The sequence below is a fragment of the Leucoraja erinacea genome, chromosome 24 (assembly GCF_028641065.1).
Source record: "Leucoraja erinacea ecotype New England chromosome 24, Leri_hhj_1, whole genome shotgun sequence".
Taxonomy (NCBI): Eukaryota; Metazoa; Chordata; class Chondrichthyes; order Rajiformes; family Rajidae; genus Leucoraja; species Leucoraja erinaceus.
In genome coordinates, this window is record NC_073400.1 from 33,008,246 (window position 1) to 33,034,917 (window position 26,672).

The 26,672-nt window shown below is 49.2% G+C and overlaps 1 protein-coding gene across 2 annotated transcripts; it reads right to left on the minus strand.

Annotated features, from left to right (window-relative positions):
- Window positions 1–403: 403 nt before the first annotated feature.
- Window positions 404–25,563, minus strand: LOC129708956 (specifically androgen-regulated gene protein-like). 2 transcript variants are annotated; one of them, XM_055655049.1, is made up of 4 exons: window positions 25,518–25,563; window positions 16,855–17,021; window positions 3,982–4,168; window positions 404–1,615 (listed from the first exon to the last, which is right to left on the minus strand). In XM_055655049.1, exons 2-4 carry the CDS (start codon window positions 16,912–16,914, stop codon window positions 429–431), a joined length of 1,434 nt encoding a protein of 477 aa, XP_055511024.1. In that variant the 5' UTR covers window positions 16,915–17,021; window positions 25,518–25,563; the 3' UTR covers window positions 404–428. The 2 variants fall into 2 exon arrangements, with proteins under 2 accessions (XP_055511024.1, XP_055511022.1); XM_055655047.1 differs by lacking the exon at window positions 25,518–25,563 and adding an exon at window positions 23,123–23,459.
- Between the last annotated feature and the right edge of the window lie 1,109 nt (window positions 25,564–26,672).

A 26,672-nucleotide genomic window follows, 5' to 3' on the forward strand; every position in this document is an offset into this window, starting at 1 on the left:
CGTGCTTACCTGCCGTTAGCGAGTCTTCCCGAGTACCTGCCGTTAGCCCTAAGAGACGTCCCCGAGCCCCGACGTACCCGCTACGTTCATTCTCCGTGCTTACCACCAGTTTGATTTATTTTTTTAAACTCGGGAGAGGTCTTGAATGAACTTGTACCGTGGGACAGGGCTATTAGTCGGCAAGTAATGAACACTGACTGCAGTAATCAAATCCATCCATGGGTAATTGAAACTGGCCCGTTTTGGTATGGTTAGCCTAGTCACCTCCACCTCTGATCCCCAGCTGGAGGTGGCAGTGGTCACGATGGCTTCTACAGCATGGCAGTGGGCTAGATACTATCCATTCTGGGCAAGTTGGAGGGAGGTTGCCTGAAGTCCGTGAAAGGCCTGGCAGTTCCCCCTTTACCCTCCCCCCAGAGACTTGGCTGTTACTCTTTCAGAAGACCAAGTTTCCTCAGAGCATCCTTGCGGTCTTTGGTGCTGGACTGCTGGGCCACAGACTGGACGTTGAGCACCTTGGGTGGTGACCGGTGAGGTTTGGCAGAGATGTGGTGAATCTTCATGGGGAAGAACCTCCCGGCCGGTTTCTCGGGCGATGTTCCCTCTGGGGCGTTGCCGAGCCTGGACGACAGGTCGGCCTCCGAGCAGATGGACATGGGGCGCGGTTTGGGCAGTTTGTGTGGGCCGGGGGCGGCGGTGACCGTGACTGTACGCGGCTGGCTGCTGTCACCGGACGTGCCAAAGCGTTTCAAGCTGCTGGCCTTGCTGGGACCCAGCGACCAGGGCGGGAGGCTACTGTTCCGTGCGAGGCCATCGTTAATGTTCACCGATCTCTTGACGCTCGGCAAGGTCTTGCTGGTGCCGGCAACCAGCGCGGTGTTGGTGGAGATGGGGCGGGCGGACGGTAAGCCCGTGTCACCAGGGGTACTCAACCTCTTCTGGCTGGTTGACGTTGGGGTTGGATGCCGCCAGTGAAACCTGTTGGCATTGCCCGCACCAACGTTGGCGGTGGAATGGTTGGTGTCAGAACCCGAGCCAACACTCGGACCTCTGGGCTCAGGATGTTTGTTCTGCTCATTGTCCGCCCCTGAGTGACCAGTGACCTTCTCATCGCCCGCTGGCACCAGCGACCCACCGGGAACTTTCACCGACTCTCGTCGATTCCTCCGCACTCCGTCTGTCTCGGTCAACAATCCCAGCTTAGCCAGGGCCTGCTGGCGTACATGTTGAGCCTCCGCCTCAGTGCTGCTGTCCTTAGACTGACCATTCCCTCTCCCACCGTCCTGTGACAACTTGTAGATGCTCTGTGGATGGGGACCGTTGTTCTGTTGGTAGCTCCTCAGCACGATGTTTTGGGGGAGCCGCCCCGGTTTGGGCGCAGTGGGGGGTCCGTGCTTTCCCCGCTCGTCCCTGGTCCCTGACGATGGGTGGGCCGGTGTGGTGAAGGACCGCCGTCTCCCCTCCCCCACACTGGGCTCCAGGCGCCCACTCTCCCTCCAACCCGACTTGGGGAGAGTATTGGATCCAGATTTGGACTCGACCACCTGGGCGGGCGTAGTATCCGGGATAGACGGGCCGAGTGGCAACACTGCTCGTGGGATTTTTCCAGGAGGTTCTGTTTGTGAATAAACAGGATTGTTAGAAATTGTCCAGTAAGCTCAAGTCATTAAACCAGGTCAGTAATAAGATCACGGCCACTATAGACTAGCGAGCGTTAGTTTTAACTTGCCACTGTTATTGATTACCAGGCCAGGGGTCCTCTCTCCTCAACGTGCAGTTGGCAATAGGTGCAGGAGTAGGCCATTCGGCCCTTCGAGCCAGCACCGCCACTCAATGTGACCAAGGCTAATCATCTACAACTCCTAGTACAGGCACCACGAGAAGCATCTTAGAATCAATATTCTCTAGAATATACTCTCTAGAATTTAGGAGATTGAGGGGGGATCTTATAGAAACTTACAAAATTCTTAAGGGGTTGGACAGGCTAGATGCAGGAAGATTGTTCCCGATGTTGGGGAAGTCCAGGACAAGGGGTCACAGTTTAAGGATAAGGGGGAAATCCTTTAAAACCGAGATGAGAAGAACTTTTTTCACACAGAGAGTGGTGAATCTCTGGAACTCTCTGCCACAGAGGGTAGTTGAGGCCACAGTTCATTGGCTATATTTAAGAGGGAGTTAGATGTGGCCCTTGTGGCTAAAGGGATCAGAGGGTATGGAGAGAAGGCAGGTACGGGATACTGAGTTGGATGATCAGCCATGATCATATTGAATGGCGGTGCAGGCTCGAAGGGCCGAATGGCCTACTCCTGCACCCAATTTCCATGTTTCTATGTTTTTCTAATATCGCTAACTGTTTCAGACAAGCGTAAATGCTGGAACAGTGACGGAGGAAGCTGCAGGCGCTGAAATCCAGAGCAAAACGCAAAGTGCTGGAGGAACACAGTGGGTCAGGCAGCATCTGTGGAAGGGAATGGCCAGACAATGTTTTGGGGTGGGGGGGGGGGGGGGGGGGGGGGGGGGGGGGGGGGGGGTAGACTAAGTGACAAGCTGGAGGTTAAATGGAGTCAGATATAAAGGAGGAATTAAATGTAAATGCCAGAGAGGGGTGGGATGGTAAATTCATGCACAAGGCCGGTCGATAAAGACATTAGTCACGTGCTCGGGGCTGGGAAAGATGCAGGAATTACGCAGGAGGCCAACACACCATTAGCCTTCACTTAGTTAGAGATACAGCACGGAAACAGGCCCTTCGGCCCATCGAGTCCGTGCCGACCAGCGATCCCCGCACACTAACACTATCCTGCACACACCAAGTACACTCACACCAAGCCAATTAACCTACAAACCTGTACGCCTTTGGTGTATGGGAGGAAACCGAAGATCTCGGAGAAAACCCACGCAGGTCACGGGGAGAACGTGCAAACTCCGTACAGACAGCGCCCATAGTCGGGATCGAACCCGGGTCTCTGGGGCTGTGAGGCAGCAGCTCTACCCACTGCGCCACAACTTTATATGGAGGTGGCATGCAGGTCTCTGGGCTCATCAGCTGATCACACCTGAAGTTCTCAGCCCCTGGGAGGAGCCAGTGTTATTCAGTGACCATCCATGAACACACCAGGCAGCACCTTGTCCGCGATGGATGGATCCCAACGCCTCTATAAGTTCAACATTATTTTGTTTTTGGGCCATGTGACATGGATGTTTATCATTTCTGTAGACCGGCACCTATTGTTTATAATAGAAGCACGGCACAAAATTCCAAGTGGCCATCGATCACAAATACAGGGATGTAATGCTGAGGCTCTACAAGGCGCTGGTCAGGCCACGTTTGGAATATTGTGAGCAATTTTGGGTTCCATATCTGAGGAAGGATGTGCCGGCTCTGGAGAGGGTCCAGAGGAGGTTTACAAGAATGATCCCAGGAATGAGTGGGTTAGTATATGATGAGCGTTTGACATCTCTGGGCCTGTACTCGCTGGAGTTTAGAAGAATGAGGGGGGACCTCATTGAAACTTACAGAATAGTGAAAGGCCTGGATAGAGTGGATGTGGAGAGGATGTTTCCACTAGTGGGAGAGTCTAGGACCTGATGTCACAACCTCAGAATTAAAGGAAGTTCCTTTTGGAAGGAAATGAGGAATTTCTTGAGTCAGAGGGTGGTGAATCTGTGGAATTCTTTGCCTCAGACGGCCACAAGTCAGTGGATATTTTTAAGGCAGAGATCTATAGATACTTGATTAGTGCGGGTGTCAGGGGTTATGGGGAGAAGGCAGGAGAATGGGGTTAGGAGGGAGAGATAGATCAGCCATGATTGAATGGAGGAGTAGACTCGATGGGCCGAATGGCCTAATTCTGCTCCTATCACTTATGATCTAAACACAAACCAGTTATCTCCACGTACCAGACGCCAGACTTTTAACTAGTGGGAGCAACAGCTTCATCATCTTAACCACCTTAACCATAACCAAGTTAAGCATCTCACCTGCTGGTTGAAGAGGCGGGCTCTCTGGGTATGGTGATGGGGGCACTTTCTCAGACTGACTCCCATTTCTAGTCAACACAGTTTCAGTTTGTTCCAATTCTTCAATATTCAATGAGTCGATGGTTTCTTCAAGGAACAGCAGGCATTCTCTCTCTTCCGCCGTGAGGTAGTTCCAAACATCATCACCCTGCGGAAAGGAATCACAAGTCTATAGCTCATTGGTCTGGGCTGGAGAACTCACCAGATTGGGCGACAGGGGAAGTTTGCAAACGCAGGACCATAACATCTAGGAACAAAGCCAAGCCGTTCATGTCTACTCCGCCATTCAATCATGGCTGAACATTGACACAAAGGTCTGAGTAATTCAGCGGGACAGACAGCATCACTGACCAAATAGACAGGTGACGTTTGAGGCTGGGACCCTTCTGCTAAACGGCAGGTTAGGAACGAATGGTGATCTGAAGAAGGGTCTCGACCCGAAACGTCATCCATTCCTTCTCTACGGAAAAGTTGCCTGGCCCGCTGAGTTACTCCAGCATTCTGTGTCTATGAATGGTAGAATACTAATGGCCCTGTCCCACGGTACGAGTTCATTCCAAGAGCTCTCCCGAGTTTTAAAAAAAAATCTAACTCGTGGTAAGCGAGAACACCTATCCCAAAGCAGCCCATAATCATAGCTGGTGATTTTAATCACGCAGACTTAAAATCAGTTCTCCCCAAGTTTGAACAACGCATCAAATGTGCAACCAGGGGAGAAAATACATTAGACAAGGCCTACTCAAACATCAACAAGGGGTTTAGAGCCACACCACATGGTATGCCAGCTGCTCTGCAGCGGACAGGAGAGCCCTTCAAAGGGTCATCAACACCGCACAAAAAATCACTGGCTGCCCACTGCCCTCCCTGAAGGACATCTTCAGCTCGCGCTGCCTTGGGAGGGCAGCCAACATCCTAAAGGACCCTTCCCACCCTGGACACAACCTGTTCCACCTGCTGCCCTCTGGCAGATGGTACAGGTCTTTCAAAACTCGCATAAACAGACTCAGATACAGCTTCTACCCCATAGCCATACGTGAACTTAAAAATGCAAAATAAGAAATAACACTCACATTCAACTGAATGGTTCTACCTCAGCTGCTATTGTTATTTACCTGTAATTTTTTTTAATATGTATATATTTTTACCTTTTCTTATATATTTCGGAGTGGCGGCAGCGGCCCTGGCAGTCCCGTTTGTTTGTGTTTTTTATGTTGTTTATTTTGTTTGGTTAGTCTAGTTTTTGGTTTTAGTTTGTGTTTTGGGGGGGGGGGGGTTGAAACGGGGTTTGCAGTCTCTCCCTGCGGGGGAATACGACCTTTTTGTCGTATTCCCCTTCTCTGCCTCCGTCTGTGCTGAGGCCAAATGGAGCTGACGACCTCGAGGCTCCGGAGGCAGAGCACCGTCAGGACTCGCCCTGAGCTCGCTCCCGTGAGGGTGGTCCAGCTCAGGGCTGGAAGAGGCTGGGACGCTCCCGTGAGGACGGCCAGTCTGAGGGTGGAACGAGGCTCCCGTCGGAGCGGCCGAGCTCGGGAAGGTGCGGCGCTGGCAGCCCGAGGGAGGTTCGGCGCCCAAGTCGGGGCGGCCCAGCCCGGGGAAGAAGCGACGCCCAAGTCGGGGCGGCCCGGTCCGGGGGAGAAGCGACGCCCAAGTCGGGGCGGCCCGGTCCGGGGGAGGTTCGGCGCCCAAGTCGGGGCGGCCCAGCCCGAGGCTGAAGACGGCACAGTACTCATGTGAGGGTGGCTGGGACGGTGGCCTGAGTCTGGGGTTCGGCCGCGGGCCAGCGGCTGCGTCTGCAGGACTGGTGGGCGGCAGCTTCAACCACCCCGGGCCGCGGTGTTTGAGCCGCGGGACTGTTCTTAACATCGCCCGGGGGGGGGGGGGGGTATCGCCCCAGCGCAGAGGGAGAAGAGGAGGGAAGAGACTGCAGACCTAAGACTTTTGCCTCCATCACAGTGAGGAGATGCTGGGTGGACTCACTGTGGTGGATGTTAATATGTGTTTATTGTTGTTTTATTGTATTGTATTATATGTATGACTGCTGCAATTTCGTTCAGACTTCGGTCTGAATGACAATAAAAGGCTATCTAATCTAATCTAATATATTTAAAATTGCTCTTGTGAATTGTACTGTGGGATTGACTTTTTAAATTTCGTTGTACCGTGTGCAATGACAATAAAGAGATTCATTCAAGCACGGCGAATGAACGTAGCGGGTTCGTTGGAGCTCGGGGACGTCGCTTAGAGGCTAGTAACGCTAACGGCAGGTACTCGGGAAGAACACGTTGAAAAATGTCCACGAGAGCCAAGAAGTATCAACAAGCGGCCATTACCGTAAATCTCGTGTACGAATCAGGGCAAACTCGGGCGAGCTCGGAACAAGCTGACAGAGGAGGTAGTTGAGGCAGATACGGGCCAAACGCTGGCGGGTGGAAGTAGTGTAGATGGGGCAAGTTGGGCCGAAGGGCCTGTTTCCACACTGTGGCATTCCATGAGACTGTGGACACTTTGCAGGTACTTTGTAAAAGGTCTCAGTGTAACAAGTGTAAACTTTGTGCCATAAGCGAGTTCGGTATTCCGACTGCGCATGCCCAGGTCATAGGTCACTCGCGATAAACATTTTCTAGCTGAGCTGCTGCGTTTGTACAGACCTGTGTTTCATCCGTAGTCAGGATCGAACCCAGGTCTCCGGAGCTGCAAGCTACTGGACCATACCCTCCCGAGTGTTCCATCCCTGTCCGGGGCTGGCCGGAGATGTCCGGGGTGACCCTCGACTTACAGCCAGCGCGGAGATGAAGCGCTAACTCCACTGCTCCGGGCAGGTGTCCCATCAGTCCAGGGTCACCCCGGACATCTCCAGCCATCCCCGGACAGGGATGGGACACTCTTACGTGACAAGGACGGTCCAGTAGCAATTCAACAGCGCCGGAGACCCGGGTTCGATCCTGACCACGGATGAAACGCATCTCTGCACCCACGCAGCAACTCAGCTGGAGAATGTTTATCGTGAGTGACCTTTAACAAATCCCATGATTCCTTGCATTTTTGGAATACCGAACTCGTTTATTCAGAGTAAACGTTGTAACAAGCCTCAGTGATATCCATGCTTACACAGATATAAAGATGCAGTCTGCTGCACCACTTCACTGGGCTCCCGACCATCACCAAACCCTAGACACAGCAAAAACCCTGTCAACCACTCCTTAAAACCCTGACCTTTGCATTTTATTGCCCTCCATTCACTGCCATAAAGAAATTAAAGTCTCTCCCACACAATGGGTGGAAGTTGGTGCTCAGTCCACGGACTGTTTACGTTTACAGACAGCCAGCTTTAGCTAATGCGTTAAAAGACACAGAGTGCTGGAGTAACTCAGCGGGTCAGGCAGCATCTGTGGAGGACAGGATAGGTGACGTTTCACAGAGTGCTGGAGTAACTCAGCGGGTCAGGCAGTATCTATGGAGCTAAGGAAATGGGCAACGTTTCGGGCCGAAACCCTTCCGGGTTTCGGCCCGAAACGTTGCCTATTTCCAGAAGGGTTTCGGCCCGAAACGTTGCCTATTTCCTTCGCTCCATAGATGCTGCTGCACCATAACTCAGTGGGTCAGGCAGCATCTGTGGAGAACATGGATAGGTGGCGTTTCACAGAGTGCTGGAGTAACTCAGCGGGTCAGGCAGCATCTGTGGAGAACATGGGTAGGTGACGTTTCACAGAGTGCTGGAGTAACTCAGCGGGTCAGGCAGCATCTGTGGAGAACATGGATAGGTGACGTTAGGTTGGGGCCCTTCAACCTTTGTACTAATCCATCCTATCTCTGACGTGCATATTAGCAAATCCCACGTCTCTGATTTAACGGAGTAATTTGCAAACTGAACAACAGGGGTTTAAAGTACAAGAGTAATTAACTTTAGTGATGCTTGGGCAGCACTGGAGAGGAATTGATCTTGCCTTTAGATTGTTGGATTCCAGGGAGGGGCGAGTGCAGAATGTAACCGAGGCTTAGAGTGGATGTGGAGAGGATGTTTCCATCAGTAGGAGAGTCTAGGACCAGAGAACACAGGCTCAGAATAAAAGGACGTACCTGTAGAAAGGACTCGAGGAGATTTATTTAGCCAGAAGGTGGTGAATCTTCCCAATTCATTGCCACAGACGGCTGATGAGCCCAAGTCAATGAATATTTTTAAGGTGGAGATTGACAAATTCTTGATCAGTACGGGTGTCAGGGGTTATGGGGAGAAGGCAGGAGAATGGAGTTAGGAGGGAGAGATAGATCAGCCTTGATTGAAGTAGACTCGATGGGCTGAATGGCCTAATTCTGCAGAGTGGTAGCAGTTCCTCCAGTCAGAGGTCGTCCCGTCTCTCAAGAGGTTTCTCTGCAACATCAGGGCATCTGCAGGCACTGGGGTTGGTCAGTTTTACAAATCTATTCCACCTATTGTAGGGCGGCATGGCGGTGGCTTGGTGTAAATATAAATTGTCCCTAGTGTGTGTTAATGTTAGTGTGCGGATCGCTGGTTGGTGTGGACCGGATGGGCCAAAGGGCCTGTTTCCGCGTTGTATCTCCGAGCCTAACATGATTAACTCTCTCAGTTCCACATCCCACACACCAAAAAATCTCATCGGCTTTGAATCTTTCAGCCATGATCGAGCTTCACCTGCCTTGGAATAGTTACCATGTGCTTCCTTTGGTCATCTTTGGCAGAAAAAATGTTCCCAATGTTGGGCGAGTCGAGAACCAGGGGCCACAGTCTTAGAATAAAGGGGAGGTCATTTAAGACTGAGGTGAGAAAAAACTTTTTCACCCAGAGAGTTGTGAATTTGTGGAAATCCCTGCCACAGAGGGCAGTGGAGGCCAAGTCACTGGATGGATTTAAGAGAGAGTTAGATAGATAGAGCTCTAGGGGCTAGTGGAGTCAAGGGATATGGGGAGAAGGCAGGCACGGGTTATTGATTGGGGCCGATCAGCCATGATCACAATGAATGGCGGTGCTATGATCCAGTATCAGTACCCCGTTCCTGCTTTCTCCCCATATCCCTTGATCTAATTCTCCCTTGAATACAGTTTAGAGATACAGCACAGAAACAGGCCCTTCGGCCCATCGAGCCCGTGCCGACCAGCGATAACCTGTTCACACTAGTTCCATATTATCCCATCTTCTCGTCCACTCCCGACACACTCGAGACAGTTTACAGAAGGAAAATTAACCTGCAAACCCGCACGCCTTTAGGATGTGGGAGGAACCGGGAGCGCCCGGAGGAATCCCACGCGGTCACAGGGAGAACGTGCAAACTCCACATTAGCAGCATCCGAGGTTAGGATCGAACCCGGGTATCTGTGCCACCCTAGCCAACCTTGTCAGGGGTTACGGGGAGAAGGCAGGAGAATGGGGTTGAGAGGGAGAGAGAGATCAGCCATGATTCCTGGGATGTCAGCACTTTCATATGAAGAAAGACTGGATAGACTCAGCTAGAATTTAGAAGATTGAGGGGGGATCTTATAGAAACTTACAAAATTCTTAACAGGCCAGATGCAGGAAGATTGTTCCTGATGTTGGGGAAGTCCAGAACAAGGGGTCACAGTTTAAGGATAAGGGGGAAATCTTTTAGGACCTATTTTCTACGTTTCCATGTTTCTATGATTGAATGGCGGTGTAGGACTTGACGGGCCGAATTGCCTAATTCTAGTCCTATCACTTATGAACTGTGTGGGCATGATTCGCAGAGGGGTTTCTGCATAAATGTTGTATTGCAGCTAAGTATTGTTTTGTCATCTTGTTACAGAGGAATACAAGATCCTGTCGAAATTTCTCCTCATCTCCTTCCTAAAGGAACGTCCTTTAATTCTGAGCCCGTGACCTCTGGTCGTAGACTCTCCCACTAGTGGAAACATCCTCTCCACAGCCACTCGATCCAGGCCTTTCAATCAAGTTCCCCCTCATCCTACTAAGCTTCAGCGATTACAGGCCCAGTGCCGACAAACGCTCATCGTAGATTAACCTGGCTTGTCCTTGCATCTATCGTGCATGCAAAGCTTCAGTAAGAACGGATGTCATTGTTGCCATTCATGTCCATGTAAATGGTAATCAAACTCTGGAATCTTGAATTCCCGGCTTCATCCATCTCCGCAGCCACGGAAACAGCATCAACACCAACAAATCCTCAATTTAAAATCTTCAGTCTCACCATCCGTCAACGAATACTTGAAGAAATGGCACCCTCACCGGCAAGCTGGCTCAGTTTGGAAAACACTGTCTAACATTGATGCAGCAAGTAACTAGGTTATGGGACCTCTCCCAATGAAGGTCACTTTTCGTTGTCTCTGTACTGTACACTGACAATGACAATTAAAATTGAATCTGAATCTGAATCACTAATTGCTATTGTTAATTAGACCAGATATACAGAGACAGTGTTACAATGTAGGTTAACACAAGAGCCTGACTCATAACAAGCCCATTTCTCAACAGGTATTTAAAGAATGTTTACGAAGGTAGAAACTATTTACCCAAAGTAACAATATAATCTCAGCTCCAGCCCAGTGATCTAAAAACAAGGAAATGCAGATGCAGGTTTACAAATGAAAAGGACAATGTGTTGGAGTAACTCAGGTGAGTTAATGGCCAACTCAGTAACATGGACAAGTGATGTTTTGGATCTTGACCCTTCATCAAACAATGGTTCTGAAGGAGGTCCCGACCTGAAACGTCACCTATCCATGTTCTCCACAGATGCTGCCTGACCCGCTGAGTTACTCCAGCACTCTGTGAAACGTCACCTATCCATGTTCTCCACAGATGCTGCCTGACCCGCTGAGTTACTCCAGAACTCTGCGTCACATTTCATTTCAAAATCAGGAGTGAAAAGCCAAATGTGCCGGAGGGACTTTGGGCGTTTCTGGCTTTGCCCATCCCACCACCCACCCTCAGGGTAAACAATTTGTAACCTATTATTCTGCGCAGAACAATGCAAAAGCCTTTCCCCAACCAGGAGATCTCCACCCAAGTTTCAAATTGAAAACCACAATATCAATCACGGCTAAACTATCCAGCCCAGAGTGTGGAACTGCAGATGCACAGAGTGCTGGAGTAACTCAGCGGGTCAGGCAGCATCTGTGGAGAACATGGATAGGTGACGTTTCACAGAGTGCTGGAGTAACTCAGCGGGTCAGGCAGCATCTGTGGAGAACATGGATAGGTGACGTTTCACAGAGTGCTGGAGTAACTCAGCAGGTCAGGCAGCATCTGTGGAGAACATGGACAGGTGACGTTTTGGGTCGGGACCCTTCTTCAGACGGCACTACAAGCTAGATATCTCTTTGATTTTGGTTTATTGTTATTGAGGGTGGTGAATCTGTGGAATTCTTTGCCACAGACGGCTGTGGAGGCCACAAGTCAGTGGATATTTCGAAGGCAGAGGTAGATAGATTCTTGATTAGAGCGGGTGTCAGAGGTTATGGGGAGAAGGCAGGAGAATGGGGTTGAGAGGGAGAGATAGATCAGCCATGATTGAATGGCGGGGTAGACTCGATGGGCCGAATGGCCTAATTCTGCTCCTATCACCTGAACTATTGATAAATACTCCAGGATGCAGAGACGGACTTAGCTCGGAGTGTGGGGTGGCCATCGCTGCCTCAGCTCAAGCCAACATTGTGCATCTTCATTCAGCCTCTGACATGTGGCACAGTGCCGCACTGATGGACTAAACCACAGGTGATACCCACGGCATCCGTGACAACACTGGAGAAGCCGGTCCGTCCACATTCTCAGAATAGAAAGTTAAATCGGTGGCAGGAGATCAGCATTTTCCAAAACAAGATTCCTCTTACGAAACATCTCCAAACACGTCGACTGCACCAGGAGCAGCACTGGCTCACACACCTCAACATCTAGCCCGCCCACTCCCTCCTGCTGCACATTGTATTTCACATATAGAAAGATAGAAACATAGACAATAGTTGCAGGAGTGCAGAGACGGTTCACCAGACTGATTCCTGGGATGTAAGGACTGTCTTATGAAGAAAGACTGGATAGACTTGGTTTATACTCTCTAGAATTTAGAAGATTGAGAGGGGATCTTATAGAAACTTACAAAATTCTTAAGGGGTTGGACAGGCTAGATGCAGGAAGATTGCTCCCGATGTTAGGGAAGTCCAGGACAAGGGGTCACAGCTTAAGGATAAAGGGGAAATCCTTTAAAACCGAGATGAGAAGAACTTTTTTCACGCAGAGAGTGGTGAATCTCTGGAACTCTCTGCCACAGAGGGTAGTCGAGGCCAGTTCATTGGCTATATTTAAGAGGGAGTTAGATGTGGCCCTTGTGGCTAAGGGGATCAGGGGGTATGGAGAGAAGGCAGGTACGGGATACTGAGTTGGATGATCAGCCATGATCATATTGAATGGTGGTGCAGGCTCGAAGGGCCGAATGGCCTACTCCTGCACCTAATTTCTATGTTTCTATGTTTCTATGAGGAGGCCATGTGGCCCATCGAGCCAGCACCGACATTCAATGTGATCATGGCTGATCATCCACAATCAGTACCCCATTCCTGCCTTCTCCCCATATCCCTCGGTTCCATTTGCAGATGTAATATTTTTACATCACAAACACATTTACAATACAAACTACATTTGCAGGGGTAATGTGTAGGAAGGAACTGCTGATGATGGTTTAAACTGAAGATAGACACAAAAAGCTGGAGTAACTCAGCGGGACAGGCAGCATCTCTGGAGAAAAGGAATGGACACAAAACACCATCCATTCCTTCTCTCTAGAGATGCTGCCTGACCCTACGAGTTACTCCAGCTTTTTGTGTCTATTTAGCAGATATAATACTTGTCACACCAAATTACTCATGCTCAGTTGACGCAAACATTAACTGAGGTCTTGGGTGGAACCAGAGAGAGGAAGTGAAACCACTATGTCACTTTCAAAGTGACTTTCTGTGGAATCTGCATTCTCGATCATACACACCAATTAGAAAATAACAAATGCTACTTTAGATTTTAGAGATACAGCGCGGAAAAAGGCCCTTCAGCAGATAGAGTCCGTGCTGACCAGCCATCGCCCCATACACTAGCACCATCCTACACACACTAGGGACAATTTACAATTTTTACTGAAGCCAATTAACCTACAAACCTGTTTAAGAAAGAACTGCAGATGCTGGTAAAATTGAAGGGAGACACAAAATACTGGAGCAACTCAGCGGGTGAGGCAACATCTATGGAGAGAAGGAATTGGCAAAATTTCGGTTCGAGTCTGAAGAAGGGTCTCGACCCGAAAAGTCGCCAATTCCTTCTCTCCACAGATGCTGCCTCACCCGCTGAGTTACTCCAGTATTTCATGTCAACCTACAAACCTGCATGTATTTGGAAGGTACACAAAATTGGATTTGGAGTGTGGGAGGAAACCAGAGCACCTGGAGGAAACCCACATGGTCACGGGGAGAAGGTACAGAACTACTTGCTCATCTCTAACCACACCAACGCTATCATTTGTATTTCTGCTTCATTCAAACACACAGTGAAATGCCAGTTGAGATTCAACACCCTGGGAAGGTCAACAACAGGTTCTACAGCGAAACGGAAACAAACTCCGCTGCTCGTGTTGCAAGACACGTCACCACTTCCTGTCTGTAAACCAGTCCCATTTCCCTGCTCCCTTGGCATGGCCTCTCATCTAAACCCATCATTCAACCAGCAACTCATCTGCTGAGCTCACATAAACAAGACCCCAATTAATTTAGTCTGTATAACTCGCTCTCCCCCCCCCCCTCCCCCCAGCTAACGGTCGACAGTTTTCATTACCATCTTTCCTTGTTTGCACGTCTTCATTCATTTGTTCTTAAAACATAGAAACATAGAAATTAGGTGCAGGAGTAGAGGCCATTCGGCCCTTCGAGCCTGCACCACCATTCAATATGATCATGGCTGATCATCCAACTCAGTATCCTGTACCTGCCTTCTCTCCATACCCCCTGATCCTTTAGCCACAAGGGCCGCATCTAACTCCCTCTTAAATATAGCCAATGAACTGTGGCCTCAACTACCCTCTGTGGCAGAGAGTTCCAGAGATTCACCACTCTCTGTGTGAAAAAAGTTCTTCTCATCTCGGCTTTAAAGGATTTCCCCCTTATCCTTAAGCTGTGACTCCTTGTCCTGGACTTCGTTAACATCGGGAACAATCTTCCTGCATCTAGCCTGTCCAACCCCTTAAGAATTTTGTAAGTCGTCATCTCTCTACATCACCATCTATGTCTCTAGGCTGCCTTTCCCCTGACTCTCAGTCCCCAGAACAAGGGGTCACAGTTTAAGGATCAGGGGGAAATCTTTTAGGACCGAGATGAGAAAAACATTTTTCACACAGAGAGTGGTGAATCTGTGGAATTCTCTGCCACAGAAGGTAGTTGAGGCCAGGCTATATTTAAGAGGGAGTTAGATGTGGCCCTTGTGGCTAAAGGGATCAGGGGGTATGGAGAGAAGGCAGGTACAAGATACTGAGTTGGATGATCAGCCATGATCATATTGAATGGCGGTGCAGGCTCGAAGGGCCGAATGGCCTACTCCTGCACCTATTGTCTATGAAGAAGAGTCTCGACCCGAAACGTCACCTGTTCCTTTTCTCCAGAGAAGGTGCCTGACCCGCTGAGTTACCCCAGCTGTTTGGGTCTATCTTCACAACAAATCATTTGATGTGGTTCACCTGTAGAAGCCCAAGATATTGTCTTTCCATCCCCTCCTCCCCTCCCCACAGATGCCTCCTGACCCTCCGAGTTCCCAGACCACCAGACATCACTGGGCTGCTCTGATGCCTGGTCCCAGGACCGAGTTGGAGGCAGCCAGGGGATGAATGAGTGAAGGACTGCAGCATCCAGGAGCACGGCCATACAGGAAAGTGACTTGGTTTACAGTTCGGGGAGATCAAGATTGCAACATCGTTTGCTTAAATACAAAGTTAATAAATAAATTCACGGTAAGCCGTCACTAACCCAATACTGTCCCGGCCCATAAAACTAGTTGAAAGCAGTAAAGTTAAATACCTCATTCAGTGCAGTGAAAGACAATGACTTCAGCCCAGGAGCAGCCACATACCATTTAGTCGGCAAGCATTCAGAACTTTGTTCAGTAACATTCCATAATTACTTTGAAATAAAGACTTTATGCATCATTACAGTCTTGTGGTTTGCCACCAACGCACTTAAAATGTCAACCTTTTAAACTAGTGTCTTTACCAGTGAATTAAAAAATCATTAATCTCTTCAGGATTTGCTCTCAAAAATGATGTTTCTGGCACAAGCCACACATTTCTCTTTAGTTCACCCCCACATTTAATTTGCAAAACTGCCGCCCTTTAGCGAAAATAGATACAAAATGCTGGAGTAACTCAGTGGGACAGGCAGCGTCTCCGGTGGGAAGGAACGGGTGACGTTTCGGATCGAGACCCTTCTTCAGACTCGACCCTAAACGTCACCCATTGCTTCTCTTGGAGGGGAGAGATGCTCCTCAAACTGCAGAGCATCCTGGACAATACAGCTCACCCCCTCCGTGACACACTGGTCAACATGAGGAGCACCTTCAGCAACAGACTGGTTCCACCAAGATGCAGCACAGAACGCCACAGGAGGCCCTTCTTCCCTGTGGCTATCAAACTGTACAACTCCTCCCCATTCTGTCGTGGGGTAGACTGAGACTGACCCCCCCCCCCCCAACCCTAATCTTTCCACACCCCCAATCCTTTCCACTCGTCACTTTATTTCCATGAATCATGTATCTGGTTTTTATGACAGTTGGCAGATCAATTTCCTTCCTGGGATCAATAACGTTCTGTCGTGTCATATCTTGTGTCCATCTTCAGTGTAAACCAGCATCAGTATTTTGTGTCAACCTACACTGACCATTCTGTCCTGGGCCTCCTCCATTGTCAGAGTGAGGTGAAACGCAACTTGGAGGAACAGCATCTCATATTTGGCTTGGGCAGCTTACAGCCCAGCGGTATGAACATGGACGTCTCTAACTTCAAGTAACCCCGGCTTTCCCTCTCTGTCTCCATCCCTGTCGCACCAGCTTCTCCTTTTCACCAAACAAACAGCAAACAACGGCCCGTTTCCTTCTTCATCGTTACATTTGCGCAAATCTTTCATCCATTGTTCTTTATCTCTCCACATCATCGTCTATATCTCTCGTTTCTCTTATCCTTGACCAGTCTGAAACATAGACAATGGGTGCAGGAGTAGGCCATTCGGCCCTTCGAGCCTGCACCGCCATTCAATATGATCATGGCTGATCATCCAATTCAGTATCCTGTACCTGCCTTCTCTCCATACCCCCTGATCCCTTTAGCCACATCTAACTCCCTCTTAAATATAGCCAATGAACTGTGTGGCCTCAACTACCTTCTGTGGCAGAGAGTTCCAGAGATTCACCACTCTCTGTGTGAAAAATGTTTTTCTCATCTCGGTCCTAAAGGATTTCCCCTCTATTCTCAGACTGTGGCCCCTTGTCCTGGACTTCCCCAACATCGGGAACAATCTTCCTGTATCTAGCCTGTCCAACCCCTTAAGAATTTTGTAAGTTTCTATAAGATCCCCCCTCAATCTCCTAAATTCTAGCGAGTACAAGCCGAGTCTATCCAGTCTTTCTTCATATGAAAGTCCTAACATCCCAGGAATCAGTCTGGTGAACCTTCTCTGCACTCCCTCTATGGCAAGAATGTCTTTCCTCAGATTTGGAAGAAGGGCCTCGACATGAAACGTCACCCATTCCTTCTCCCCAGAGACGCTGCCTGTCCCGCTGAGTTACTGCAGCGTTTGTCCTATCTGCTTCATGTGAGGAACACTTACATGACTAGAAACGTGGCCGGCTTCATTAGTGTAGCTGCCGACACTGGTGACGGAGTCCATGGATGCTGTTCCGATGCACAGCAAACCTAGGGCATTGCTCTAGGGACTTGGTGCTAGGTCGGGTCGAAGCACGAGCATCAGGATAAACCAAACAACTCCAACGGTACCTGTAAATCACAAAAAAATAGGAACACAGATTCTATAAATCATTTTAAACTATTACATTTGGCCACAACAACGCTCAATAAATTATTAAAACCCGTTTCCCGCAAACGTATATCGGCATTTTTGAGCTGTCGTTACACAAATCCACATGGCAACAACACCTTCTTGCTGAGCGTGGGATGATCATATGTCATAAGTGATAGGAGTAGAATTAGGCCATTCGGCCCATCGAGTCTACTCCGCCATTCAATCATGGCTGGTCTATCTCTCCCTCCTCACCCCATTTTCCTGCCTTCTCCCCATAACCCCTGACACCCGTACTGATCAAGAATCTATCTCTGCCTTAAATATATCCATTGAATTTGCCTCCACAGCCGTCTGTGGCAAAGAATTCCACAGATTCACCACCTGTATTATCTTCAGTAACATCGAGAGTTACAACACCATCAATGTGCAATCTGGTTGCTGCAATAACAAGTGAGTCAGTGAGTGAACCGTGAGCAGGGTGCACAACCAACCAACAAGGCACCTGGAGGAACACAAAACAAACAGCTCCAGGAGCAAGGAGAGACACAGAGTGCTGCAGTAACTCAGTTGGTCAGGCAGCATCTGTGGAGAACATGGATAGGTGACGTTTCACAGAGTGCTGGAGTAACTCAGCGGGTCAGGCAGCATCTATGGAGCTAAGGAAATAGGCAACGTTTCGGGCCGAAACCCATAAGGGTTTCGGCCTGAAACGTTGCCTATTTCCAGAAGGATTTCGGCCCTATTTCCTTAGCTCCAACGTTGCCCATTTCCTTCGCTCCATAGATGCTGCTGCACCAAAACTCAGCGGGTCAGGCAGCATCTGTGGAGAACATGGATAGGTGACGTTTCACAGAGTGCTGGAGTAACTCAGCGGGTCAGGCAGCATCTGTGGAGAACATGGATAGGTGACGTTTCAGGGCCGGTCCCTTCTCCAGGATCCAGGCTCCATGAATGGACTACATGGGAAGACTGGGATTTACATCCCAAGCCTAGATGGACAAGCAGCCAGATGGACCGTTGTGAAAGAGATTTAAATTGGGAGATGTCGCCAGGCCAGGTCAACCCCTGCAACATCAACGCAGTGTCGCCACCAGGACAACGGCCAAACTTAAGGCCAAGATAAGACTGCACTATCAAGCACACGTACCAGAAACGTGGCGACTCTTTGCTACCGACTTGAAGTACACTCTTATACTACAATCACTGCACATGCACTAAGCATTGAATTGAATCTATGATTGTGCTTATACATTGTATTACTTTACTGGATTGTACACAAGAATTTCACCAGGTACCGGTGACAACAAAATCAATCACCTATATTACTAAAAGTCTGATCTTGACAAATTCCTGTTGCTCTGTATCAAGTCAAGTCAAGTTTATTTGTCACATACACATACGAGATGTGCAGTGAAATGAAAGTGTATATTGATTTTAGAAAAAATGCTGCCAATTTACGGCTGTGATTTTTGGCCATCTTACTCAGAGTCCCCTTCCGCTGCGCAGGACAAGAGGATTTTTCCCATCGATGAAAAATAAAAGAGTTATTATCGTTTAAAAAAATGTTGAGATTCTCTCTCCTGAATATTGGAATTGGTGGAGAGGTGGAATATTGCGTTGGGGGACCAGCCCTCCCGTGTGATGCTGGGACCCAACGGGTCCCACTTAGTCTAGTTGAATCTATTGAGATCCCAATATTTATTTTATTCTCCTGACACTTTGACAGTTTTATACTCGATTAATTGCACCAGATTTTTATTCTAGATTTAATGAACAGAATGTAGTTTCCCAGTGGCTGTGGTGGGAAGATGTGAACACACCTCCTACCAAAACCTGGAATGGCTCTGCGATTAACATCACACATTCAAACTCCTCAACAACTTTAAAACTACACGATACATTCTGCACCGACGCAGAGATGAGGATCCATGCCAAGAAAGTTCACAGAGTTGTTAAAAGCAGTAAACCTGAAGAAAATAATCTATCTGGGGCTGTGGTGTCAGTTAGTGGATGAGAGAGTGGCATACCATGGAACTAGTGCGGGTGTGTGTATGGGCTCGATGGGCCAAAGGGCCTTTCCCCCCCCACCCCCCGTTGGATTTATCAATCAATTACAGAAATTCCTGCAATCTCTAAAGGGCCTGTCCCACTTGGCAATTTTCCGGCAACTGCCGGTATCATTGACTGATGTATAAGATCACCGAAACATGACGTATAACGCGCGGTGTTTTTTCACGTGTCGCAACATTTTTTTTTGTCACCGCTGGATTTTGAAACGTTCAAAATCTTTTGGCGACACTGATATGACACCGACAGTCGCCGAAAAAAAACGGCAAGTGGGACAGGCCCTTAAATGTTCATCTGGCATACAGATGTGGCCTAGAGTAACGAACATCTGTCGCCTTTAGCCATCTGATACAGATGCCAGGAACTGCATTGAAGAAGGGTCACGACCCAAGCCTCCAGAGAACATGGGACTAGTGTGAATGGGTGATCATGGGGCCAGCATGGACTCGGTGGGCCGAAGGGCTTGTAGCATTTCTGAACGAAATACCGACTGCATTGTTGCAAATGTATTGCACACAAACTGCATTGCTGCTTTTACACCAGACAGCTCGCAACCTTCAGTCCATGACACAAGGATGGACAAGGGCTGCAGGTGCATGGGAAGGCCTCTGCAGAAGGACCAGTGCAGTCTCCAGGACCGGGCAATGTTGCCCCCTCTACACTCAAGCTCTGTGCCGAACAACTGGCACCAGTCTACACAATCACTTACAATCGGTCCTGCAAACCTGCACTGTCCCTGCCTGCTTCAAACCCTCCACCATTGTTCCCCTGCCCAAAAATCAAGGATGACTGGTCTTAGTGACTACTGGACTGTCACACTGACCTCTGCTGTCATGAAGACCCTTGAAAGACTTGTGCTGGCCCAGCAGAGTCAAATCCATCTCTCTCTTGAAAACGTCTTGCGAATGCCTTCTGTGGCAGAGAATTTCAGATCCACAACTCTCTGAGTAAAAAGGTTTTTCCTCATCTCAGTCCTAAATGTCCGACCCCTTATTCTCAAACTGTGACCCTTGGTTCTGGGCTCCCCCAACATGGGGAACATTTTTCCTGCATCGAGCCTGTCCAATCCCTTAGTAATTTTATATATTTCTATAAGATCCCCTCACATCGTTTTAAAATCCAACAGTGAAAGGATCCTGGCATGGGAATACTGGAGACATTCCAGGGATCGCGGGTCTGTGCTGGGGGATGCAGTGAAGCTCGGTCCACAGTCCAGGGTCAGGCCACTGGTGGACACGGGGGCTGCAGACTAGTGTATTATTAGGTTCATTATTGTCACGTACATCGAGGTACAGTGAAAAGCTTTGTCCTGCATGCTATCCAAATAGATCGGACATGGCACACTTAGATCCAATCAAGTCAAACTCAAGCACACCGGATCGAGCAAAGGAGAAGATACAGAGTGCAGTATATAAGGTAGATAAAAATGCTGGGTCTCAACCAGAGACGGCACCCATTCCTTCGCTCCATAGATGCTGACTCACCCGCTGAGTTTCTCCAGCATTTTTATCTACCTTCGATTTTTCCAGCATCTGCAGTTCCTTCTTAAACAAGTGCAGAATATAGTTGTGTTTAACAATCTCTCATACACTGGAGTCTGAAGAAGGGTCCCGACCCAAAACAGCACCTAGCCACATTCTCCAGAGAGGTTACCCGACCCGCTGAGTTACTCCAAAACTGTGTGTTTTTTTTGTAAAGCAGCATCTGCAGTTCCCAGATTCCACATCTCTCTCACACAATCAACAGGTGTGTTGTATGTGGAGCAAACTTGAGGAGTTATAATTCTCTACATTGTAAGGGAATGTATAGAATGGATGGGACAAGCTGAGGTGGGAAAGCACTAATTATTTATAATGTGTGCAGTTATAATTTTGAAATAGAAGTGATGTTCTTGCCAGGCACACCTACAGTACATCTTGGAGAATGAACTAGAGCAGATGGGATTTAATTAAATGCTTGGATTGTAAACGGCTGCAGAGCAACAGCTTGCAGCAGCTCAGACGAGCTTAGAGGTGACAAGTCTGTTTACTGCATGTAACAGAATGACTGGCAGGCTCCATATCACAAACCTAATGCCAGTCTCCGAGACACCACCTTGATTCCTCTGCTTCAAACACAGTTATACAGCATGGAAACAGGCCCTTCAGCCCAACTTGTCCATGCTGACCAGGATGCCCCATCCACATAAATCCCCACCTCTGCCAGCTTTTGGCCTGTGTTCCTCTAAATCTACCCTATCCATGTACCTGTCTAAATGTCCCTTAAATGTTGCTGATGACTCCAGGAGCAGTGGCGGTGGGGTCCAGGACTGATAAACCGACTGTTCATTCACACAGAGTGTGGGACCAGACACCCAGGGAAGAGTCCAAACCCACGCCACAGTTTTACAGGTGGCATAGCTGGTAAAGTTGCCACCTCACACTGCCAACGATCCAGGTTCGATCCTGAACTCGGATGCTGCCTGTGTGGAGTTTGCACGTTCTCCCGTGTGCGTTTCCTCTGGGTGCCCCGATTCCCTTCCACATCACAAAGATGTGCGGGTTTGTAGGTCAATTGGCCTCTGTAAATGGCCCCTAATGTATAGGGAGTGAATGAGAAAGTGGGATAACATCCAACTGTGGTGAGCGGGTGATCGATGGTCGGCCGGCATGGACTAGCTGGGCTGAAGGGCCTGTTTCCGTGCCCCATTTCTAAAACTATCTCCAAATTCAATTCAGTAAAGAGACTACGTCACACAGCACAGAAAAGGGCCCTTCAGCCCAACTAGCCCATGCAAGCCACAATGCCTCACCTGCTCAACAGCTACAATACAAAACCACTCTATAACCGAGAGATGAGCAAAAGTAACCAGCCCAACAATGTGCTCTAGGGAAGGGTCCATGCTGTCCCTGCCCACCGTCTCCAGAACTCGCATCAACCCCTCAGATCAGCAACGTGAGGTGGGCAAATAAATGTCACCATCAACAGCAACAACGACCTTCCCACCAACACAATAAAACATACAGAATGTTGGAGGAACTCGGCGGGACAGGCAGCATCTGTGGAGAGAAGGAACGGGCGAAGTTTCGGAGCCAGACCCTTCTTCAGAAGAAGGGTCTGGACCAAAAACATCACCCATTCCTTCTATCCAGAGATGTTGCCTGTCCCGCTGAGTTACTCCAGCATTCTGTGTCTATCTTTGGTTTAAAACAGCATCAGCAGTTCCATCTTATACATGAAAACATACAGCGGATATCGAGCACTAAAAGGCCTATTCTTATCTCGGCAGGTGAGGTAAACTCACTCTGACCATGTCAGTCCTCTCTCCCCTCAAACACACAGGCAAGTGGAGCCAAACTCAGATTCTAAGATTAATCCCCAGTTCAAGTGCTAACGTAAAGCATTGAAGATGAGAAATCAAAGTCAGATAGAAATACTAATTGCACCACAAATTATGGCAACATCTTTTTTCGAATGCAGAACAGTACGGGACAGGAAGAGGTCCTTTGGCCCACAATGACCGTGACAAACTCGATGCCAATCATATTTGGACAAAACCACACCGACCGTTACATCCGGAGGAGGCACTAATGCTTGATACAAAACTGAAGTTGTCACTGCCTGTAAGAAAGAGCCTCAAAGATGGACACAGAGTGCTGGAGTAACTCAGTGGGTCAGCAGCATCTGTGGAGAACATGGATAGGTGACGTTTCACAGAGTGCTGGAGTAACTCAGCGGGTGCAGCAGCATCTATGGAGCTAAGGAAATAGGTAACGTTTCGGGCCGAAACCCTTCTGGGTTTCGGCCCGAAACGTTGCCTATTTCCTTAGCTCCATAGATGCTGCTCCACCATAACTAGTGGGTCAGGCAGCATCTGTGGAGAACATGGATAGGTGACGTTTCAGGTAAGGACCCTTCTTCAGAGTGTGAAGCGTCCAGACTCAGAACGTCCACTTCTGCTGCCTGACTTGTTGAGTTACTCCAGCACTCTGTGTCCCTTTGTCTTCAAGCAATCTCCACCCTTGTTTACCTCAGTATGCTGAGAGAGATCCCATCAGGCCCTGGGGATATCTCCACTTTGATCTTTAGTAACCTCGACCTTTTTAATAATGTCACAGAGTGCTGGAGTAACTCAGCGGGTCAGGCAGCATCTGTGGAGAACATGGATAGGTGACGTTTCACACAGTGCTGGAGTAACTCAGTGGGTCAGGCAGCATCTGTGGAGAACATGGATAGGTGACGTTTCACAGAGTGCTGGAGTAACTCAGCGGGTCAGGCAGCATCTGTGGAGAACATGGATAGGTGACGTTTCACAGAGTGCTGGAGTAACTCAGTGGGTCAGGCAGCATCTTTCTACCACTTCCTCCTTGCTTTCAGCAAGCTGCAGAACATCGACATATCCCTCCCTAATCCCCGATGTCAAACTCCCTGGTGAATACCAACGCAATGCTCATCAAGGACCTCGCCCATTTCCTCTGGATCCACACACCTGTGTGCTGAAGTGGACCCACCTTAAGAAATATATAACATTTTAACGGATTGGACAGGCTAGATGCAGGAAACATGTTCCCAATGTTGGGGGGAGTTCAGAACCAGGGGTCACAGTTTAAGAATAAAGGTCGGTCATTTATGACTGAGATGAGGAAACACTTTTTTACCCAGAGAGTTGTGAATCTGTGGAATTCTCTGCCACAGAAGGCAGTGGAGGCCAATTCACTGGATGTTTTCAATAGAGTTAGATTTAGCTTTTAGGGCTAACGGAATCAAGGGATATGGGAAGAAAGCAGGAATGGAGTACTGATTGTGGATGATCAGTCATGATCATATTGAATGGCGGTGCTGGCTCGAAGGGCCGAATGGCCTACTCTTGCACTTATTTTCTGTTTCACCCAAGACATTCCTTGGCCCATTTTAGCCTCCTAATTCCCCATTTACATTCTTCCCTGCTTCCTTCACATTACTCACAGGTCTAGTCAAACTTAGACTTCCCAAATCTTACTTTTTTTTTCATTTTCATTTTCATTTTGACTAAACTTGCAGACCAAACGAAACAAAAAAAGGGGAACATGTTGATTTACTTTGGTGCTACCACAAAGAATTTTGCAATTTTGATAAAAGGTTTCACATCTGTGTTTTTTTACAAGTCAGAGAGAACATTAAATTAAATAGTAATTTCTATATTGGAGATAGACACAGTGTGCTGGAGTAACTCAGCGGGTCAGGCAGCATCTGTGGAGAACATGGATAGGTGATGTTTCACAGAGTTTCACAGAGTGCTGGAGTAACTCAGCGGGTCAGGCAGCATCTGTGGAGAATGTGGATAGGTGACGTTTCAGCACAGAGTGCTGGAGTAACTCAGCGGGTCAGGCAGCATCTGTGGAGAACATGGATAGGTGACGTTTCAGGTTGCGTACCTTCTTCAGACAGGTCAAGAAATGTTTAGAGGTATATATGGGCCATAAACAGGCAAATGGGACTAGCCCAGTATGCCAAATTGGTGGGCCGAAAGGCCTGTTTCCGTGCTGTACAGTTCTGACGCCACTGTGGCAGTTAGATAGCTGTTGTTTCTCCCTCAGCCAACACCTCAACATGAAGCGCACAGGAATGCGGCGTGGTCAGGTGGGGCAGCGGCCGGGACAGAGTGGGACGGGTCCTCACCCAGCCCAGCCAAGGGGCCCAGTAACTGAAGCCACCCCTCCCAACACACACACGTACATATATACACACGCCTCCCAACACACACACGTACATATATACACACGCGCGCGCGCACATATATACACGCGCGCACACACACACATATATATACGCGCGCATACATATATATCCTGCTGATGTCGTGGTGCGCAGAGTCCGAGCCGACTGTCCCGGGACAAGTGGTGGGTGTCCGCTACTCTGTGACAAATTCTCTCCCTTCCCCCTAACCCCGGGCGCCTCCTTCCCTGACCCCACATCAATCCCCATCACTCCCTGGACCCCCCTCTCCCTCTACAACCGCTCCCCCCCCCCTCCCCTTCCCGTGCTCGCTCGGGCCACATTAGCACCGTCCGGCAAGGTTCACCCCCACCCCACCTGTACCCACACACCGTCCGATCCGGTCCCGCCTCACCTGTGACCCAGACTGCCCGCGCTCGCTGTCCCTAACTCTCTGTCGCGTCGCGCCGCACCTGCCCGTGTCCCCGTCCCTCTCTGCCTCACCTGTCCCGTGTGTCCCTCTCACTCCCGCCACTCTCCAGGTCCGGCAGCGCCACACCTGTATCCCCCACACACACCTGTATCTCCCCCCACATACACCTGTATCTACACACACACCTGTACCCCCCACACACACCTGTGTCCCCACACACACCTGTATCTCCCCCACCCCCCATTATGCCCCACACACACCTGTATCCCCACATACACCTGTATCCAACCACACACACCTGTGTCCAACAGCTCCACACCTGTCCGAGTGTCGCCGCCTCTCCCTCGATCCCTTTATAGACTCCACTACACGCAGCCAATCCGCTCTCACCCACTTGGCGTGGGCCAATCCGCTCCTCTTCCGCCTTCGCTTCCGACCAATCGCATCGCGCCCTTGTGAGCTGTGGCCCTCACGGGCGCTGATTGGTGCAGCCGCGCCGCTCTCCGCCAATCAGCTCCAGCCCGCTCTGGGGTCCAGGGTCCGCGCACCTGAAGCTCACCTGCAAAGATCCTTTGCTCACCTGTGCCCAAAGGTCCTATAGCTATAGGATCTTTGCCTGTGCCGGCGCTGGAGGGGCTCACAAACAAAGACACAACGCGCTGGAGGGGCTCACAAACAAAGACACAACGCGCTGGAGGGGCTCACAAACAAAGACACAACGCGCTGGAGTAACTCAGCGGGTCAGGCAACATCTCTGGAGAACATAGAAGAGGAGGAAAAATAGGTGCAGAATTCGGTTCTTCGAGCCAGCACCGCCATCTAATATGATCACGGCTTATCATCCAAAATCAGTACCCCGTTCCTGCTTTCTCCCCATATCGCATGATTCTGTTAGCACTGAGAGCTAAATCCAACCCTCTCTTGAAAACATCCAGTGAATTGTCCTCCACTGCCTTCTGTGGCAGAGAATTCCACAGATTCACAACTCTCTGGGTGAAAAAGTTTTTTCTCATCTTAAATGAACCTTAAACTGTGACCCCTGGTTCTGGAATCCCCCAACATGGGGAACATTTTTCCTGCATCTAGCCTGTCCAATCATAGAATGATAGTGTGGAAACAGGCCCTTCAACCCAACTCGCCCACACCGGCCTACAATGTCCCAGCTATACTAGCCCCACTTGCCTGCGCTCGGTCCATATCCCTCCAAACCTCTCCTAGCAAGGTACCTGTCTGATTGTTTCTTAAACGATGGAATAGTCCCAGCCTCAACAACCTCCTCTGGCAGCTTGTTCCATACACCCACCACCCTTTGTGTTTCTATAAGATCTCCTCTCATCCTCCTAAATTCCAGTGAATACAAGCCCAGTCAACCCATTTTTTCATCGTATCAGTCCCACCATCCCAGGAATTAACCTGGTGAACCTATGCTGCACTCCCTCAATAACAATAATGT